Consider the following 16,978-nt stretch of genomic DNA (forward strand, 5'->3'; position numbering starts at 1 on the left):
TGCATCCCAGGATGTGCAACGCTTGGTTAAAAAGCCTTGTTGCTTTTGTAGCTTAGCTAGCACAGCTTCAGATGTCCTTGCCTGCTCTGCATCTGTGAAGTTTTTGTATTTCTCTGCGTGTTTAGTATTGTAGTGGCCATTTAAATTATAATCCTTTAACACAGCGATCTTTTCTCCGCAAACAAAGCACACGGCTTTACCTTTGGCTTCAGTAAATAAATACTTAGAAGTCCATGCATGGTTAAAAACTCGGCACTCTGTATCGACCTTTCTTTTTTTCCCATGATCTGACATTTTTGAGGGATAACAGCTCATTCACGTCCATGCTAATGTCTCTCGTGAGCTCAGTTCGCGGCTCGCCAACACGGGAGTCCGACACATTGCTCTTCTTCTAATTCTTTTTGATTGCGACTTGCAACCAGAGAAGAAGAAGCTGCATACGCTCGCACAAAAAAAAAGCAACAACAAAAAACAGTTGCCTCAAAATAAAAGCAATGCAGTTGTATTCCATGCATGATGTACACTTATTTACGTTAGATTGCTAACTTCCCATTGACCTCACGCGGGCCGGGTAGGGATGGCCAAAGGGCCGGATGTGGCCCGGGGGCCGTACAATGCCCAGGTCTGATACGGAATCTCTCACCACTCCTGCTCTATGTGTGTGTTATCTAATCTTACATGAAATAACTTGAATTGATATTGTTTGCTCTGTTATCCTCTCTACCTGTCCCTTCTGCAGTCATGGCCTCTGGCTCCTCTGCCTCATTTTCAGCAGGGGACTTGCCAGGAACAATCATTAAGAGGTCATTTTACTGTATACACAGATCAAGCTTGAGGTTGCTGTTTATTTTAGCAATATTTGCATAATATTAGCAAATTCTGTGATTCACTATGGGCGATACAAATAGGCTACTATTTAAGCCTAAAATGTTAGTCTAATAATTACACTGGTAATCATTAGGCCTATATCTCTCTTTACCACCTGCCAATTGGGTCTGTTTTCTCAAAAACATTTCTGTCAGTTTGGCACATTTGGCAGAGCCCTCCCCCAGCCCTTTCTTTCTTGAACCTGGCCTTTTCAGCCCCTCCCGGCCTCTTTCTACCGTCCATCCTTGCTTACGTTCGTTGAGACGGTGGAGCTGTAGCTACCTGAGAAGCTATATGGACCCAACCAACTCTATGTGGGAGGAGGGGGGAACTCCCTCAGATGGTACAACCCATCTGAAGGCGTTGTCATGCAGAGTCTGCGCTGTGAACTATAAGAGAAGTGAACTAACGGGACAATTGTCAGTTTTTTTTCTTCTTGTCCGGCCTAAAAGTGAAGTGAAAGTTAAGCGGCCCACCAGGAATACGCCAGAATCTCCCGATTACCAACTCTGGCCTTGGTTGTGTGCCTTTGTATTTGGCCCTGCGATACATTGGCAACATGTACAAATACAGTAAATTGCCTTTGCCGTAAATTGACATCTTACATCATGGCTAATTACCTGTAAAAATATGGGAAACATTTTCTGCAAATCCACAACTCTATGATCCGATGCAACTTCACAGAAATAAAATCTGTAAAAGAGCATAGTACTCACTGTAAAAGCAACAAAAAAAGTAACTTTAACCACACATGCTTCATGACCTGTAAATAGCGAGGAAAAAACTTTGAATGACTACTGATTTCTATAATTTTACATTATTTTTTTCATCATTGTGAACAGAAAAAATCTGTAAAATAGTATCTTGCATTTTATTTGAAAATAGATTTTAAAACTGTACAAATACAATAAATTGCCATCAAAAAACATGATATTAATGTAATCTTAGTTTACAATATTTACATGTAATTTTAAAGGGAAAAAACACTTAAATTATCTTTAAATTCACAGGCATTCTTTGTCCTATGGAAAAAAAGGGAAAGATCTGTTTTTAACAGTGTACCCATATTTCTTATTTTTGTTATTGTAACATTCTGTTTCTTTTCTGCACGTAATTGTTTGTTTCATCAAAACTTTTTCATCCCATGCTATCTGCATATACTCATGATCCCCTTAAAGACTAGCTACCACAATCACAAAGACCATAAACGATCAAGTGGCGATAATATAACTGAAACATTTGTGAATTTTGTTCCACTTAAAACAGAAACACAGAAAAGGTATTTTGTACTTGACCCAACGTCAAGGGGTTTTAGGCTCAACATGTACTAATGGCTGGTGGGGACTTGTTGCTTGTTATTCCGCTTTTCTCTCTTTCCCATTTTCAACAAAATGGCCAAACTCTTGTTAAACTTGCTTGGGTATAACTGGATATTGGTTACACTCAGGCCAGCCCTTATTTTTGGTATAAATGGGAGCTAAATATTGCTTTGTGTATTGGTAATTTAGTAATAAATGGTGTTTTATAGTGGGGGTGGGGCATGTGTGAGGTGGGGTACACCCTGGACAGGTCGCCAGTCTGATCTTACTAATTAACATTTAAAATCTAGCCAGTGTAATATTTGAACCCATGGCTTCACTTACATTGGCTGTATCCATGATGCTGTACTGTACTGTGCTGATCATCCTTCATTCTTCTGAGTAGTAGTGGTATTTGTACTTTACATGTTAAACCTAATTTTTTCATATCAACATATGTACCAATATACCAAAACATCATTGTGTGAGTGAGAAGTGTACAGGAATAACCTGTGTGGTAATGAGAGGTTGGTGGCAGATCCAGTTTAACCCGGCTCAGATGTAGACTTAACAAACATCAGAGCAGAAGTTGGTGTTGCTTTGACATGAACACACGATCCCTAAATCCTTCTCCACGCCCTAAACCCACCTCCCCTTCAAAAGCCAATCAGAGACCAGCATTCAGTGTGCTGTTTATGAGTCTCACGCTACCATGACCAAGCAGCAGACCTTGCTAGACCCCTGGGAAGAAGACACAGGCACAGGGGACCCAGTGTTCAGCAGTCTCAGCATCTAGAGAAAATAAACAGCAGCCAATGGGAAACTGACATGAGTCCGTCATGACAGCTATCGAAGTGAAGGCCAATGCAAAACCAAATTCCTTCTGCTTTCAGCGAGTCAGAGCACTGTGGTTCAGATCTGTAATACCAGCAATCACATTATCATATTTTGTTGAGTTGCAGAGTAGTGGCATGTTATGTCATATTGTCTCTACTGCCCACATGGCAACACTGTAGGTTGAGCAAAAAACAAATCAGTGCAGCCAGAAAACATTTGGTCGAGCATATCTTTCTGTTGGGGCTTGCCCACTTCATGAAGACCTGATCTGTGGTGTCTTGAAAAGTCAGACTATAAAATTAGAATATTTATAGCAGCCCTTTGTGGTCGCTCTGATTGCTGTTTGGTTCAATAAACAAAGCTCCTCCTGTTGATACTGTTTGATAAAGAAAGGCGTTTTTGACTCCATTCATCGTGGAGTGAAAGATGATGATGTCACCAAGTGTACCACACTTGGTTTAGTTATTTACCACCATCATCAAACTCTGTAATTTCTCTGCTGTTCATCAGAGACACAGCTGGTACTTTATAACCACAGACAGGACAGCGATGACAGTGTCAGGTGGGCTTGCTTGATTTCAAAATGTTTGTGTTTTTGAAGTGATTCCATTAAATGTACGCTACCTGTATGTTCAGTACACTTTTAGTCTTTTTTGTGCTTGTGGCTAGGTCTCTTAGTTCTAGTTCCTGGTATCGGTAATAATTATAATGATCAGTATTGTGTTTATTGCCAAGTAGGTTTTCACAAACAAGGAATTTGCTTTGGTGTTTAAGTTTTGATACCATGCTTAATGCTGAATTAGCAGTGGACTTTAAACCAATTTGAGTCTCTACAGACTGCGCCACCACTTCTGCTGCATAAAAGTAGCAGTTAGCTCAGGTCTACCAAGCTGAAGCAGCAATATCCTGTTATGAGCTGTCTTGAGCGCTTTGTTGCATAAATGCTGCCCCATGCAGTGATGGGGCCTCAGGCTGTCAGAGTATAGACCTAGCCACTGCCTCGTCACTCTGCTTCATTGTTGTTTTTTGTTGTTTTTTCTCTTTTGCAGCTCTTGGAGCTCCTTTTCCACCTCCTCCATCTTGTGTCCCATCCATGTCTTAATTCAATTCAATTCAATTCAATTTTATTTGTATAGCGCCATATCACAACATACATTGTCTCAAGGCACTTTACATAGTGAGGTCAATATTACAATATTACAGGGAAAACCCAACAAATCCCACAATGAGCAAAGCACTTGGCGAAGGTGGAGAGAAAAAACTCCCTTTTAACAGGAAGAAATCTCTGACAGAACCAGACTCGGTTGTGGGCGGAGCTTCTGTCTGGACCGGTTGGGGTGAGGAGAGAGAGGAGGAAGAGAGGAGAGGTGGGCAGAAAGAGGGTGGGAGGAGACAGTAGGAGAGAAGAGAGAGAGAGGACAGTTGTACAACCGCCGCTGTAATCTCTACCAGACTGATACTTATAATTAAAAAATACAATTATGTTGTTGTTATTATTAGTGATGATATTAATATTAATATTAATATTAATAATAACAATATCTTATCGCTCTAAATTCCTCATCCACAATCCCCTCACTCCCTATAATCTCAACACAAGCTGCTGCTCATCCTCCACACCTCTCGTCACTGTTCATTATCATGTTATTACTGGCTGGCAGTCTTAAACATATCCTGTGGAGTGAATTATCTTCTACACTCTATCCACACTGATTTGAGTCAACTGAATTTGATATTTTAATATGCCTCAGCCTGACTGATTCAACTTTTTATTAACGGGGCTGCCAGTCTCACATGTATGTGAATGGATAATATGGGGCGTTTAGCAGATACTATATTGTCACTTGATATTCCAGCACTGTGATGGCAGCAGCATGGCATGTGCACTGTTGCCTTGGTCTCTCTCTTATACTCTCTTTGTTCCATTGTTGTAGCTGCAGAATTCAGATGTGCAACAATGGCTCAAATGACTGTGTGTATGTAAAAGCCGTCACTCAAAGTGAAAATGCTCCATGACTGCTGGATGTATAAACAGGTGACATTTATGTTCTTTCTGCTTCCCCAATGTGGCAAACAAAATAGAGGTTTAAGTTCAGTAGAAGTATGATTTTGAATTCGTCAACAACCAGTTAGTACCAAGTGGAAGCCCAATGTGATGTCCCCTGTTGGTTTGTGAACTGCTGTTTTATTTTTTTTATTTATTTATTTGATAGGGACAATGATCATTAATTGACAGACAAGAGGCTGTAAATAAGACGGAGTTTACTGTATGTGCTAATTTCCATCCCTTGTCCCTAGCCAGTTCTTAAAAATGGTTGCTTTGCTTTAAGCCATGTTTTGAGTTTATATTTAAAATTTGGATAGTTGTTGCTCTCCCTCAGCTCGATGGGGGAACTATTCCAGTAGTTGGCTCTGATTGAAAAGGCTGTTTGCCGGAACTTGCTATTTCCGTCCTGCACAACACATTCCCCTCTGGCGGTTGCTCTAGTTAACCTACTGCTACTATGTTTCTGCACCCTAACTCACTGGATGGGGGTGGAGATGCAAGCCCATGTAAAACCTTGAAGATGAGGCAAGTGTCAGTAAAACGTTTAAATTATCAAAGTTAAATAAATTATGTTTTTTGCTACGTGGCAGTGGTGATAGCTGTTGTTCTTATGGTCAAGTGTTTTCAATGTCAGCTTGTAAAGGGACTCAATTGGTCGGAGAGTTGTTGTGCTTGCCTGTGACCAACTTGTGAAACGTTATGTGGGAGAAAATCATTGCATGCATCAAGAGGTTGGCTGTTTCTGCTGTCAGGTATGGTCTTATGTGCCTGAAGTTGGCGAGGTTAAATTTGATAGTCAGTCACCCTTTTAACATGCTTTTGAAATGACAGAGTTGAGTCCAGAATAATTCCCAGATATTTAAAATCTGACACCACCTTGATTTTTTCTCCTTTCACAAGGACATCAGGCTCATGAATCACTATGGATATCCGAGTGAAAAACATGCAGACAGTTTTACTTATGTTCAGGTGTAAACATGAGTTATTTAACCAATCAGATACATGGATCATGGCTTCAGTTAGATGGTGTGCAGCTTGGTGTTTGTTTTCAGCGTCTACATAAAAGACTGTGTCATCAGCGTACATTTGTATGTTAACTGATGGGCAGACTGAGGGCAGGTCATTGATATACAAGCAGAACAAAAGAGGGCCCAGTATTGATCCTTGAGGGACACCTATATTTCAGTTAAGATATGTGGACTGAGTTTTGCCAATGCGTACACTGTGCGTCATGTATGTTCAATATGAGTTAAGCCACTTTATGGCATCAGTAGAAAAGTTAAAAGCAATAGCTCTGACTGAAGCACCTCGTTGTTCACAGTGTCAAAAGCTTTCTTTACATCTAAAAACACTTTTGAAGCCTAGTTTCGCATTTTGACCAGCACCATGTTGTTGTTGTTTTTAACGGACGTAGAATTGGGGTGTGACGGTCTGACTGAGATCTCGTCCACTGCGCAGCTATCTTCACCTGCAACCATGGACCGATTGGAAGGACCAGTTGTCAGTCACGCTGTATCCATGCTATGGTGCTTTATTCTTTATTTTACTCAAAAGTAGACGAAATGAAAATAATGCTGTATTGAAGAAGACATGAAACTAGTGTTTGAGTCCATTAACTCCTCAGGAAAATGAGTGCTGATGTTATACATCAAGTGAGAAGTAGGGCCCCTTTCTATAGACTTCTACTGGACTTCTTTTTGCAACCAGAGATTCGCCCTCTGTTGGTGAATCCAGAGAATACAGGCTTCAGGAAATTACGCATTGGCTTCATTTTCCAGACCCAGTGACTACGTCCATGGTTAGTATATGCTGTTACATTAGCATTGCGCTAAGCTCAATAGCTGTTCCTTTCTGTCTCCCTCAGGTCAGCCAAGGTAATGTCCCAGGGGTGGAAAGTGCCTCTCTGGCCATGGACACAGAGGAGGGTGTGGAAGTGGTGTGGAATGAGGTGCTCTTCTCTGACAAGAAGGTCTTCAAAGCACAGGAGGTATTATGGCTCTTTTTCTCTAAAGCCCAAACTGGTTGTATTTACTTTCATTTACCAATTTATTTGTTAATGTTATTTTGATTTGTACTGCAATTGCACATGTGCTGTATATGACATGTGTTTTCCACAATGATTAAGGTGAATTTCTCTATACAGTTTATTTCACTGACAATTGCAGTGCAGTCATTTTTTGTGAGGGGGGTTCACGTACATCCATTTCCATATGTTGGCTCTACTACCTGCAGACAAAATAAATTTAAAGAAATATTAAATCCAAACCCAAAAATCGTATCCAGGATTTTGCCCAGTAAGTTATATTACAAATATTCAAATGATCTCTTAAGAATTCCATTGCCAACATAATCAAATAAAAATAACAATAATAAAGAAGTGGAAATTACTCAAGGACAAGCAGAGAAAATATGAAACTAGTCAGTTGTATTTTTTCATCACATTGCCTCCAGCATTTATTTTGTCCCTTTGCATGAATTTCAAACTCAGGGTTATGGTAAGAAATGTCCATCGCAAGTTCCCATACCTCAAGTTTACATACTCAGATTGCTTGTTTTGTCTGATTGAGTGAGTGATCATAGCACTCTAATAAATGAGCAAGTATTGACACCTGAAAAGGTTTAAAGGCCAAGGGATTGAAGGTTCTTAGTGGGTCCATGTGGTTGGATGAAGATGTGAACTAACTGAGGGGCATGTTTTCTAGGAGAAGATCAAGGAGATGTTTGAGAACCTGATGCAGGTCGAACACCCAAACATTGTCAAGTTTCACAAGTACTGGTTGGACATGAAGGAGAGCCAGGCGCGGGTAAGAAATTCTTCAATGCTTTCTTTTTAGACGCAAACACACCCACACACACACAGATCTGTAATACCAGAAATCACATCATCATCTTTTGTTGATTTGGGGAGTAGTGACATGTTATGTCATATTGTCTCTACTGCCCACGTGAAGGAAAAACTGGAGGTTGAGCAAAAAACAAATCAGTGCAGCCAGAAAACATTTGGTGGAGCATATCTTTCTGTTGGGGCTTGCCCACTTCATGAAGACCTGATCTGTGGTGTCTTGAAAAGTCAGAATATAAAATTAGAATATTTATAGCAGCCCTTTGTGGTCGCTCTGATTGCTGTTTGGTTCAATAAACAAACCTCCTCCTGTTGATACTGTTTGATTAAGAAAGGCGTTTTTGACTCCATTCATCGTGGAGTGAAAGATGATGATGTCTCCAAGTGTGGTACAAGTGGAGCTCTGTAGAATATATCAATAGTTAGCATTTAGCAGTTATAAGCATTCATTTAGATGGGTTAGAAGCCCAAATAAGAGTTGTTTATTTATTTACCACCATCATCAATCTCTGTAATTTCTCTGCTGTTCATCAGAGACACAGCTGGTACTTTATAACCACAGACAGGACAGTGATGATAGTGTCAGGTGGGCTTGCTCGATTTCAAAATGTTTGTGTTTTTGAAGTGATGCCATTAAATGTACACTTCCTGTATGTACAGTACACCTTTAGTCTTTTTTGTGGTTTCTTTGAAATCTTTGAACTTAACCTTTCAATTATATTTTTTGGGAAAGGCCTATTTTTCTTGTTTTGACTTGACATAACACACACACACACACACACACACACACGCACACTGATCTGTTTTCCCTCCTCCATCTCTGGCCCACAGGTCATATTCATCACAGAATACATGTCATCAGGCAGCCTCAAGCAGTTCCTGAAGAAAACTAAGAAGAACCACAAGACTATGAATGTTAAGGTCAGTGTTGTTATGATGGTCACATACTGTATTCAGTCTGTCTGACACACGGCCGTGGCACATGGTACTGCAGTCCAATCACCATCCATATTTCCAGCAGGATTACAGATTATGTAACAGGACGCCCTGGTGGCTCAGTCTGGACAGACATATATCTTCTTCTTGCAGTTGTGTGGGTTGGAAACCTGATTCTGTTGTATCAAGCATTTTTTTCACTCTTTTTCACTTTGGTCAGTGTACATATTCTGTTTTATTTCAGAAGTCAAAGCCAAGAATGATTTTTAAAAAGTGCTATATATACACAGTATGTCCTTATTTCATTTAATCCCTGAGAATGAAGGGTCAATAATGTACTGTAATCAATGCATTACAGTATAAACTATATATTCTCTCTGTGGAACATTTTTTAAAGCTTCTTGTTTCTTTGTTATACTTTATTTTAGGCCTGGAAGAGATGGTGCACCCAGATTCTCTCTGCACTCAGGTACTGATTGATTTATTCTCCAGGATTTTAACATGAAACCTGTCTATTATCATAGCCAGTACATTAATAATCTGTTTTATTGTTTACTGTCAGTTATCTGCACTCTTGTGACCCACCAATAATCCATGGCAACCTGACATGTGACACCATCTTCATCCAGCACAATGGCCTAATCAAGATTGGCTCAGGTCTGCTCCCAGCAGGGTTTTTCATGTTACTGCAGTGAAGAATGACCTCCTATGCCGTTATCTCAGAATGTGGATTTTTGGATTTACTTATGCTGTCTCTGCAGTTTTACAAAAGAGAATAAATATTTCAATTATGCTTTATTTTCTTTCCACAGTGTGGCATCGGCTTTTTGTTAATGGTAAGAAATAGATCATTTTGTTGCAGATACATGTATGTTTTCATTGGTGTCAATGTAATCTAATCTCTGTGTTATCTGTGTCTTCTCTGACCAGTGTTCCCAGATGCCAGTGTCCATGGTAAAGAGAGGCAGCACCGTGACGAGCAGAGGAATCTCCATTTTTTTGCTCCAGAATATGGAGGCAAGTGTAATGGAGTGGAGTTTGTTTGTAGCCTTCTGCAGCTCGATTTCTCATTCATTCTTAGATTTACTGCCAAAGTAGAATCAAGACATTACTCTACACTTCAATGTTGATCAAAACTTCACCAAACACAGTTATTTTGCACCTGTCATGCCATTTTAGCCTTTTCTGTTGAATTTAAGAGGATTTAGTGATGTGTGTTTTCTGATTTACTTGCTTGGTAACGGTCCTGTGAAGTGCAGTGACAAAATGATGACTACATATTCATTTTGGAGAAAGCTTTTTCTTGATGTTTTCTAGGTTTTGCCCTCTTTCTGACCCTTCTCTTTCTTGCCTATCCCTTTCAATTTGTAGCTGGCGAAGATGATTACGCCATAGACATTTTCTCCTTTGGCATCTGTGCTCTAGAGGTGAGAGAAACAGATGGGTGCTAAAAGACTCCCATCTGTATGTGTGTGTGTGTGTGTGTGCGTGTGTGCGTGTGTTTGTTATTAACACAGATTATTTTTACCCCTAGATGGCCGTCCTGGAGATTCAGGCCAATGGAGATACAGCTGTCTCCAAGGAAGCCATCGTCAATGCAGGTCAATCTCTGGAAGACGCTCTCATGAGAGTAAGTGTCCAAAATACTAATGCGACCCTGCACACACCATCTTACTTCTTGATTTATTTCAAACCTCATACTGTACAGGGACTGTTTGAGCTTTCAGTAAAACGCATCTCAGTAAAACATGCAAGCACTGATGCTTAATAAACTGGTCACATTGTACAGTCATGTAGCGATGTGTTGGACTGGGTGTCTTGCTGTTCCTGCAGGAGTTCACGCAGTCTTGTTTGCGTCATGAAGCCAAGCTCCGTCCTACAGCTCACGACCTTCTGTTCCACCGAGTCTTGTTCGAGGTCCACTCCCTCAAACTCCTCGCTGCCCACTGCCTCATCAGTAACCAGTGTGAGTTGCTCACCTCCACATAACAAGCTGGCTGCATGAAAATCACTTGATTCCCATTTTCATACAAACAGGACCATGGTGTCACACTACTCACTCTCACTCTTACCTCTAATTACAGTTGAAGGTCTAAAATGGAGTTTTAAAAAGTATAATTTTTTGAACTTGTTTTGAAAAATATCTTTTCCCTCCAAAGTGAGACCAACGTTTGATCTACTCACTTATCTAATCACTTAAAGGAGAAGCTGTCATGGTTGTACATGTGTATCAGATCGGTACAGTTATGCCCAAATGTGTTCTCCATCTACAGACTTGCTTCCGGAGAACTGTGTGGAGGAGAAAACCAAGTCCTTTGACCCCAGTGCTATCATGGCAGAGATTAAACATGTGGACAGACAGGGAGTTCAGCTCAAGTAAAATCAAATAACTACTTTGTATACTTGGCTACCTGTGAAGAAAATCTCATGACATATCAAACACAGCCCTCACTGTGCTCCTTCCTGTGTTTTTTCATATTTTATAGATATTCCCATGTGTCTCCTTTGGAACTTGACAAGTTTTTGGAGGATGTCAAGTAAGTGAAACTACACCATATGACTTGATTTGGACCTGTAATTACCCGATGACGGCAGCAATTGTAACATTTTGGCCTTTCCTCTCCTCAGGAATGGGATTTACCCATTAATGAACTTTGCTTCATCCCGGCCTCATCCCGTCCCTCGTGCACTGTCCTTGTCTCAGGAGCAGGTGGAGACAGTCAAGACGCCGACTCCTGAACCCCAGGAAACAGAAACAAGGAAGGTCAGCACCACAAACATTTGAGATACATAATCATGCAGATACAGAGCAAACATCTAAGTCTATGTTGTGTTCTTTAGTCCAGTCCTACTTTCTGCAATATCATGAGTGCATGATTGGAAATAACAACTAAGTTTAACTAAAAAACTCTGTCATTGGGTGTTACCTGTTTAGCTATAAGATTTCAATTGCAGATTTTTTTTTGCATGAACTTGCTTTGTTGTTGTGGGTGTTGCTGACATACAATATTGAATAGTATTTTGTTATTATTATTATGCCTTTTTTTATCACCAGATACAACACGTTTGCTGTGTGATTTTTACTCTGTGACCTTTTATGTCTGTTGTTGTTGTTTTTGTAGGTTGTTCAGATGCATTGTAATTTGGAATCAAATGATGAAGGGACCAAAACTCATGTGAGTCACATAGTATTACAGGTACTTTGCCCATTTCAGTTTATATACTTTCGATGCTAAGCATAAATCAAGCCTGATTAAAATTTGACCTTGTGATATTTCCTCAGCTCTCTTTGTTTCTGAAGATGGATGACAAACTTCACAGGCAGCTTAGCTGTGACATCCTTCCAAGTAAGTTGATTACCATTGTGATAAGACTTGAGGTATTTTATATTTGTGTTATTGTCAACAAATTCTATGTTAAGACCTAAACCAACAAAACTTCAGTCTGTGTCTTCGTAGTCCAGTTATACTTACACAGCCTATACGGTGGCTGGTGTCTTCTGAAGCTATAAACTTTTAAAGTGGGCAGTAATATTGAATTTGTAAAAACTTTTTATTTTATTTTTGACAAATATGAGTAAAAAAGTGTATATAGATATATACATGATGCGATTTGCCGGGGGGGATGCGTGGGATTTCCACACTTCTGTTCTTCATATCCCCCCTCTGCTGAATTATTTTGAGCCCCCCCCCCCCCCCCCCCCTCAAAGTGATCAATGATACTTTACCAATTGACCATATAAAATAAGTAAAATCTACATTTTTAAACTCAGTAAAGCAGTGTAAGATGAACAGCCTAGTGCAAAAGAACGATACAATCAGAAACGGACCTCCCTCTGTCAGAGACATTGTGGTTAATTTACCTAACAATCCTGGTTCCATTAGTCTTGATCGGTGCACGGCTTTTCAGAATGTCCGTAAGCACAAATATTTGGAAGAGGGATTTAATTCTCGTACTTTTTGTTGAGCTTGTGTAACTTTGGTCCAACGCAGTGTGTAAACCTCACTCGCGGACATGTTAAGAGACGGCTTATGCTAGCGCTCAAGAGTTTTAGCTCCCTTGGTTGCGCATCCGCCTCCCATGCCGACGGGCAGGGGTGGGAAACCACCCTTTGACACCAGATCAATTCAGCCCCCCTCTGCTTTTTTTCACAAATCACAACCTGGATACATCTATACATACATATATACATATCAGTGTGTGTGTTTTGAACTGCAGATTAGGTGTGTTGTTGGGTATAGAAGGTAAATGGAACTGTTTTTATATAGCGCATTTCTACTCTTTTTGAGCGCATTACAGTTCATTTCACATTTACCCATTCACACACACATACATACCGTGCTTTTTCTATCTTACATCATTCATAAACTTGATGACGGCGTCAGGGGCAAGTGTCCCAAGGACTGGATTGGAGGAGCCGGGAATCAGCCATCAAACTTCTGGTTTGTGGTTGTCCCTCTCTATTCCCTAAGCCACCGTAAGGGCTATACAGGTTTTGGTCTTTTCAGGGGATTTGTTGACAGGAGGAAAATATACAAATGAATATCACCAGCCTAAAAATACATATTTTGTATACTCTGTAGGTTTATTAGGGCCCAAACGCCAACCAGCAAGAGGCTGGCGAAGGCCCTCTTGTTTTTATTGTTTTTTGTAACTGGAAAATCTCATGTGAAACTTTCAGCTGACACCTCCAAAGACCTTGCCAGTGAACTTGTTCACTATGCTTTCATAAATGAGGTAAATATAAAAACTTGTTTGTTTTTTTCCTTTACCAACATCAATGGATAAATGTCTTTGCATTTTTAAACCAAACAGCTACTCATGACTTTGCATTGACATTTCATATCGAGTCTTTGTTTTTCCTTAATGGTCTTGTTTGTCATGGGTAGGAGGACAGTGAGAAGGTGGCAGGGTTCCTGGAGGACGCCATCAGCCGACACCGGGTCCGGACGCTTGCCTCTGGGAATGCACAATGAGGAGGGGTCACGACAAAGTCTGGCCCCGACTCAGGGGCCTGGTGTGTTGACCAAATGCATAAAGAAAGGGAGAAGGCAGCGGGCAGAATCATACAGCCGGGAACGGAGGGGAGCCATAAGGAGCTGACCCAAGTGGGGATCAAATCAACCACCACAGAGAGAAGGAAGAGATGCTAGCACTACGAGAGGAATTGAAGGCACCCTTGATTGGAGGACCAGAGGCATCATGGTTGTGTTCAGCAGTCCCACAAAGCAGTGGAAGATCAACAAACTCCCTGCCTTAAAGGGCTATTATGCCATAAAATAGTTTTCTAGACATGTTGTTCCTCATAAGCCTCATTTGCACTGCAATGTTCACTTTGATTGGTGAAGACTTACTCATAATTAAACAAAAGTGATTTACTAAAGCCAGAACTTTCAGTTTTATTACAGTTTTAGGAATCTAATATTCCATCCAAGCTATACTGTTAATATTCTTTCAGCTGACTTATTTATTTCTGTTTAACTGTATACAATAGAATTACTTTACTGTACAAGCATGTTGTTTGTTTGTTTGTTTGTTTGTTTATGAACCTTACTGCACTGTTGGGTTCAAGCCTGTTTCAAACATGCCACGCCTCCATGTAGTGACAAGCAATGAGATGACGCCTCTCTTTTAGCCTGTAGTGCTCTTAAGGGATTTCCCTGTGAAAGTGCTCTGAAAGCCAAAGACTTGCAAAGTGCCTAATATGGCAATGTACTTTGGACAAGATTTCCCAATTAAATGACATCATACCCAACTTAGCAATTAGGAATATAACTTCCTCAGGCTGACTTTAGCAGTTTTAAAATCAGATACATTTGGGCTGGTTTGTGTAATGCCACAATGTCAGTCTGTGATCTTGATGAACTGATGAACTTGACACCTGCTAGTGGTAGCTCCATTAAGAGTTGCAGCCACTGTATATTGGACATGTGGATCAGACGATAATTCTTTTTTCTGCAGTCCATAGTAGTTTTGGCTGCAGCTTATGTAAAAAAATTATTGGAATACATCATGAGAAGCCTGTGATTTAGAGGCATAGTCCTATGTAAATGGGAGAAAGGGTGTTGGTGATATGACCTTATCAATAAAAAAAAATTATATTGTTGATAAATGTTACTGCTACACATAATTTTGCTGTTTCTCCCAAACCATCTGAAAATAATTTCTGACACGGAATGTGTTTTGTAAACATGTCTAAAGGTGTTTGAAAAGAAAAATCTGCCCAAATTTTCTTTAAAATTATGGTGCAAGTACAAATGAATTGAACTGACTAAGTAAAGTGCTTGGCCACCACTTGCCACCAGAGCAGCTTCAATGCATCTTGGTATTGATTCTACAAGTCTCTGCAACTCTAGTGGAAGGACCAACACCGTTCTTCTAAGGAATATTCTCTCATTTGGTGGTTTGATGTTGGCGGTGGAGACAAATCGTCATTACCTTTAGCATAGGTGTTCAAATTTGGTGTGATCTGGTGACTATGAAGGCTATTTATTGACTCATGACTCATCTGACCATATCGTCGTTTTCATCTGGGTAGACCAGTGCCTGTGGTTTTTGCACCACTGAACTCTGGAATTGAACTGAACTGTGCATTCATCTTTGTAATGGGGGATTGATGCACTAGAGGCCGTGATACTATTACATCCCTCTCGACGTAATTGTCAACCAACTGTTCTTGCTGACACTGTCTGATCACGTCCTGCATTGACATTCTCAGTCACCTGAGAACAAGTTGATCCCCCTTTTTTCACACATATCACACTGTTACACGAGCATCATGCTCATTGAATGTGCTCTGTCATTGGCAATTTATGTGCCTATTCGCTGACGTGTTTACCACAGATCTAAATGTCCTTTTAGTCACTGTTGCTATTGAAACACTCGTCAGCTGAGCAGTCTCTGGGACTGAAGCTCCTGCCATCTGTGCCCCAACAAAGAACATTCTCTCAAAGTCATTCAGATCTTTTCCTCTTAGGTTCCTGATACAATATCAGAATCAACTGGTCCTGCTCAGCATTTTGATACATGCCACAGAGAATGACTTGATTTGAACTGCTTAATTGTACCATGCAGTGCACCTGTGTGGAAGCAACGGCATGGGTTATGTTTCTCTGCTCATTTACTCAGATTTTCCTTTAGTTTTTCATCCGTCTGTAATGTATTAGGCATAGGTATTTAGCAGTTTTTTTATGGGCTGCTAAAACAATATTTCTTACAGAATGTATGATGATCATTTCCCAAGAACCACATCCACTAAACTTTTCTTCTAGACAAGATAGTGAACCTTTGAATTGATTGCACTGCGGCCCACACAAACACAAAAATAGAATACATCTTCAGCTGTGCCAGATTTGCTTGTCAAAAACCCAGTCTTGGCACCATAAAAGATTATGGTTAAAGGATTTTTTCGTTTACAAATCTAGGCAAAAGAAGAAAAAAATAGTGAATTTTCTGTTCAGTCTTCAGGGGTATACTGTTGTTTGTCAGACTCACTTATCTCTGCTTTATTTGTTTCCTGGGTGTGTGAAGTTGCGGTTTCATTACAGTGATCCTGCTGTTCAGTCGTTGCTTACAGTACTTACTGTACTCTGTGTTTGCCCTTTTTATAAGTGTGTCCTTGAAGACAGAGGCCCTGAATTCTCCCACACATTCACCTACTCCACAACTACGTGGTGTACATACTTGTTCGTGCCTATCAAAGGGGTTAACTTTGGAAAGAACAGCAGAGCAGTGCCACTGTTGTTTTCATTGGCTAAGCTGCATGTCTGAATAGCCTGCAACCATTTAAAACTCTGCATTTTGCCTTTCTCAATCATAGTTCAGTTCCAGAGGGGACATGGAGAAAAAAATCCATATCAGTCTGAGATTAGTGAGATTACTCCTCCCCCCATGACTTTGTTGAACGAAACTTGCCTTTGGATGTGTTCCATTTAAACCCCTGTTAAATATCATTGGTACTGCAATTAATTACATGAAAATAAACTATATGTGAAATGTTGCCTATGTCTAATATTATTATTAGTCATACAATTAGTATTTAGTAGTGTTTACTATGCTGAGAGATATAACCGTATTCACAATTTCAGTTCAGTGTTAATGGGGTTATTTAATCAGCGTGTAAGATTCTGGTAAAGCATACGTAATAAGCAA

The 16,978-nt window shown here is 40.2% G+C and overlaps 1 protein-coding gene across 3 annotated transcripts in view; it reads left to right on the forward strand.

Moving 5' to 3' along the window:
- The window catches only part of LOC118287051 (nuclear receptor-binding protein 2), a 40,880-nt gene extending 24,054 nt beyond the window's left edge, over positions 1 to 16,826 (forward strand). For 2 of the 3 annotated variants that reach the window (XM_035611778.2, XM_035611780.1), the window contains exons 2-18: positions 6,914 to 7,036; positions 7,752 to 7,853; positions 8,723 to 8,812; positions 9,256 to 9,296; positions 9,390 to 9,484; positions 9,640 to 9,663; positions 9,758 to 9,844; positions 10,199 to 10,254; positions 10,362 to 10,457; positions 10,661 to 10,793; positions 11,101 to 11,203; positions 11,314 to 11,364; positions 11,456 to 11,591; positions 11,950 to 12,024; positions 12,111 to 12,174; positions 13,509 to 13,564; positions 13,717 to 16,826. In XM_035611778.2, the coding sequence (XP_035467671.1) occupies positions 6,914 to 7,036; positions 7,752 to 7,853; positions 8,723 to 8,812; positions 9,256 to 9,296; positions 9,390 to 9,484; positions 9,640 to 9,663; positions 9,758 to 9,844; positions 10,199 to 10,254; positions 10,362 to 10,457; positions 10,661 to 10,793; positions 11,101 to 11,203; positions 11,314 to 11,364; positions 11,456 to 11,591; positions 11,950 to 12,024; positions 12,111 to 12,174; positions 13,509 to 13,564; positions 13,717 to 13,803 (1,419 nt within the window). In that variant the 3' untranslated portion in view covers positions 13,804 to 16,826. The remainder of the gene's footprint in view (positions 1 to 6,913; positions 7,037 to 7,751; positions 7,854 to 8,722; positions 8,813 to 9,255; positions 9,297 to 9,389; positions 9,485 to 9,639; positions 9,664 to 9,757; positions 9,845 to 10,198; positions 10,255 to 10,361; positions 10,458 to 10,660; positions 10,794 to 11,100; positions 11,204 to 11,313; positions 11,365 to 11,455; positions 11,592 to 11,949; positions 12,025 to 12,110; positions 12,175 to 13,508; positions 13,565 to 13,716) is intronic. The other variant, XM_035611779.2, reaches the window with a different exon arrangement.
- The last annotated feature ends 152 nt before the right edge of the window (positions 16,827 to 16,978 follow it).

Source organism: Scophthalmus maximus, chromosome 16, assembly GCF_022379125.1.
Source record: "Scophthalmus maximus strain ysfricsl-2021 chromosome 16, ASM2237912v1, whole genome shotgun sequence".
NCBI lineage: Eukaryota > Metazoa > Chordata > Actinopteri > Pleuronectiformes > Scophthalmidae > Scophthalmus > Scophthalmus maximus.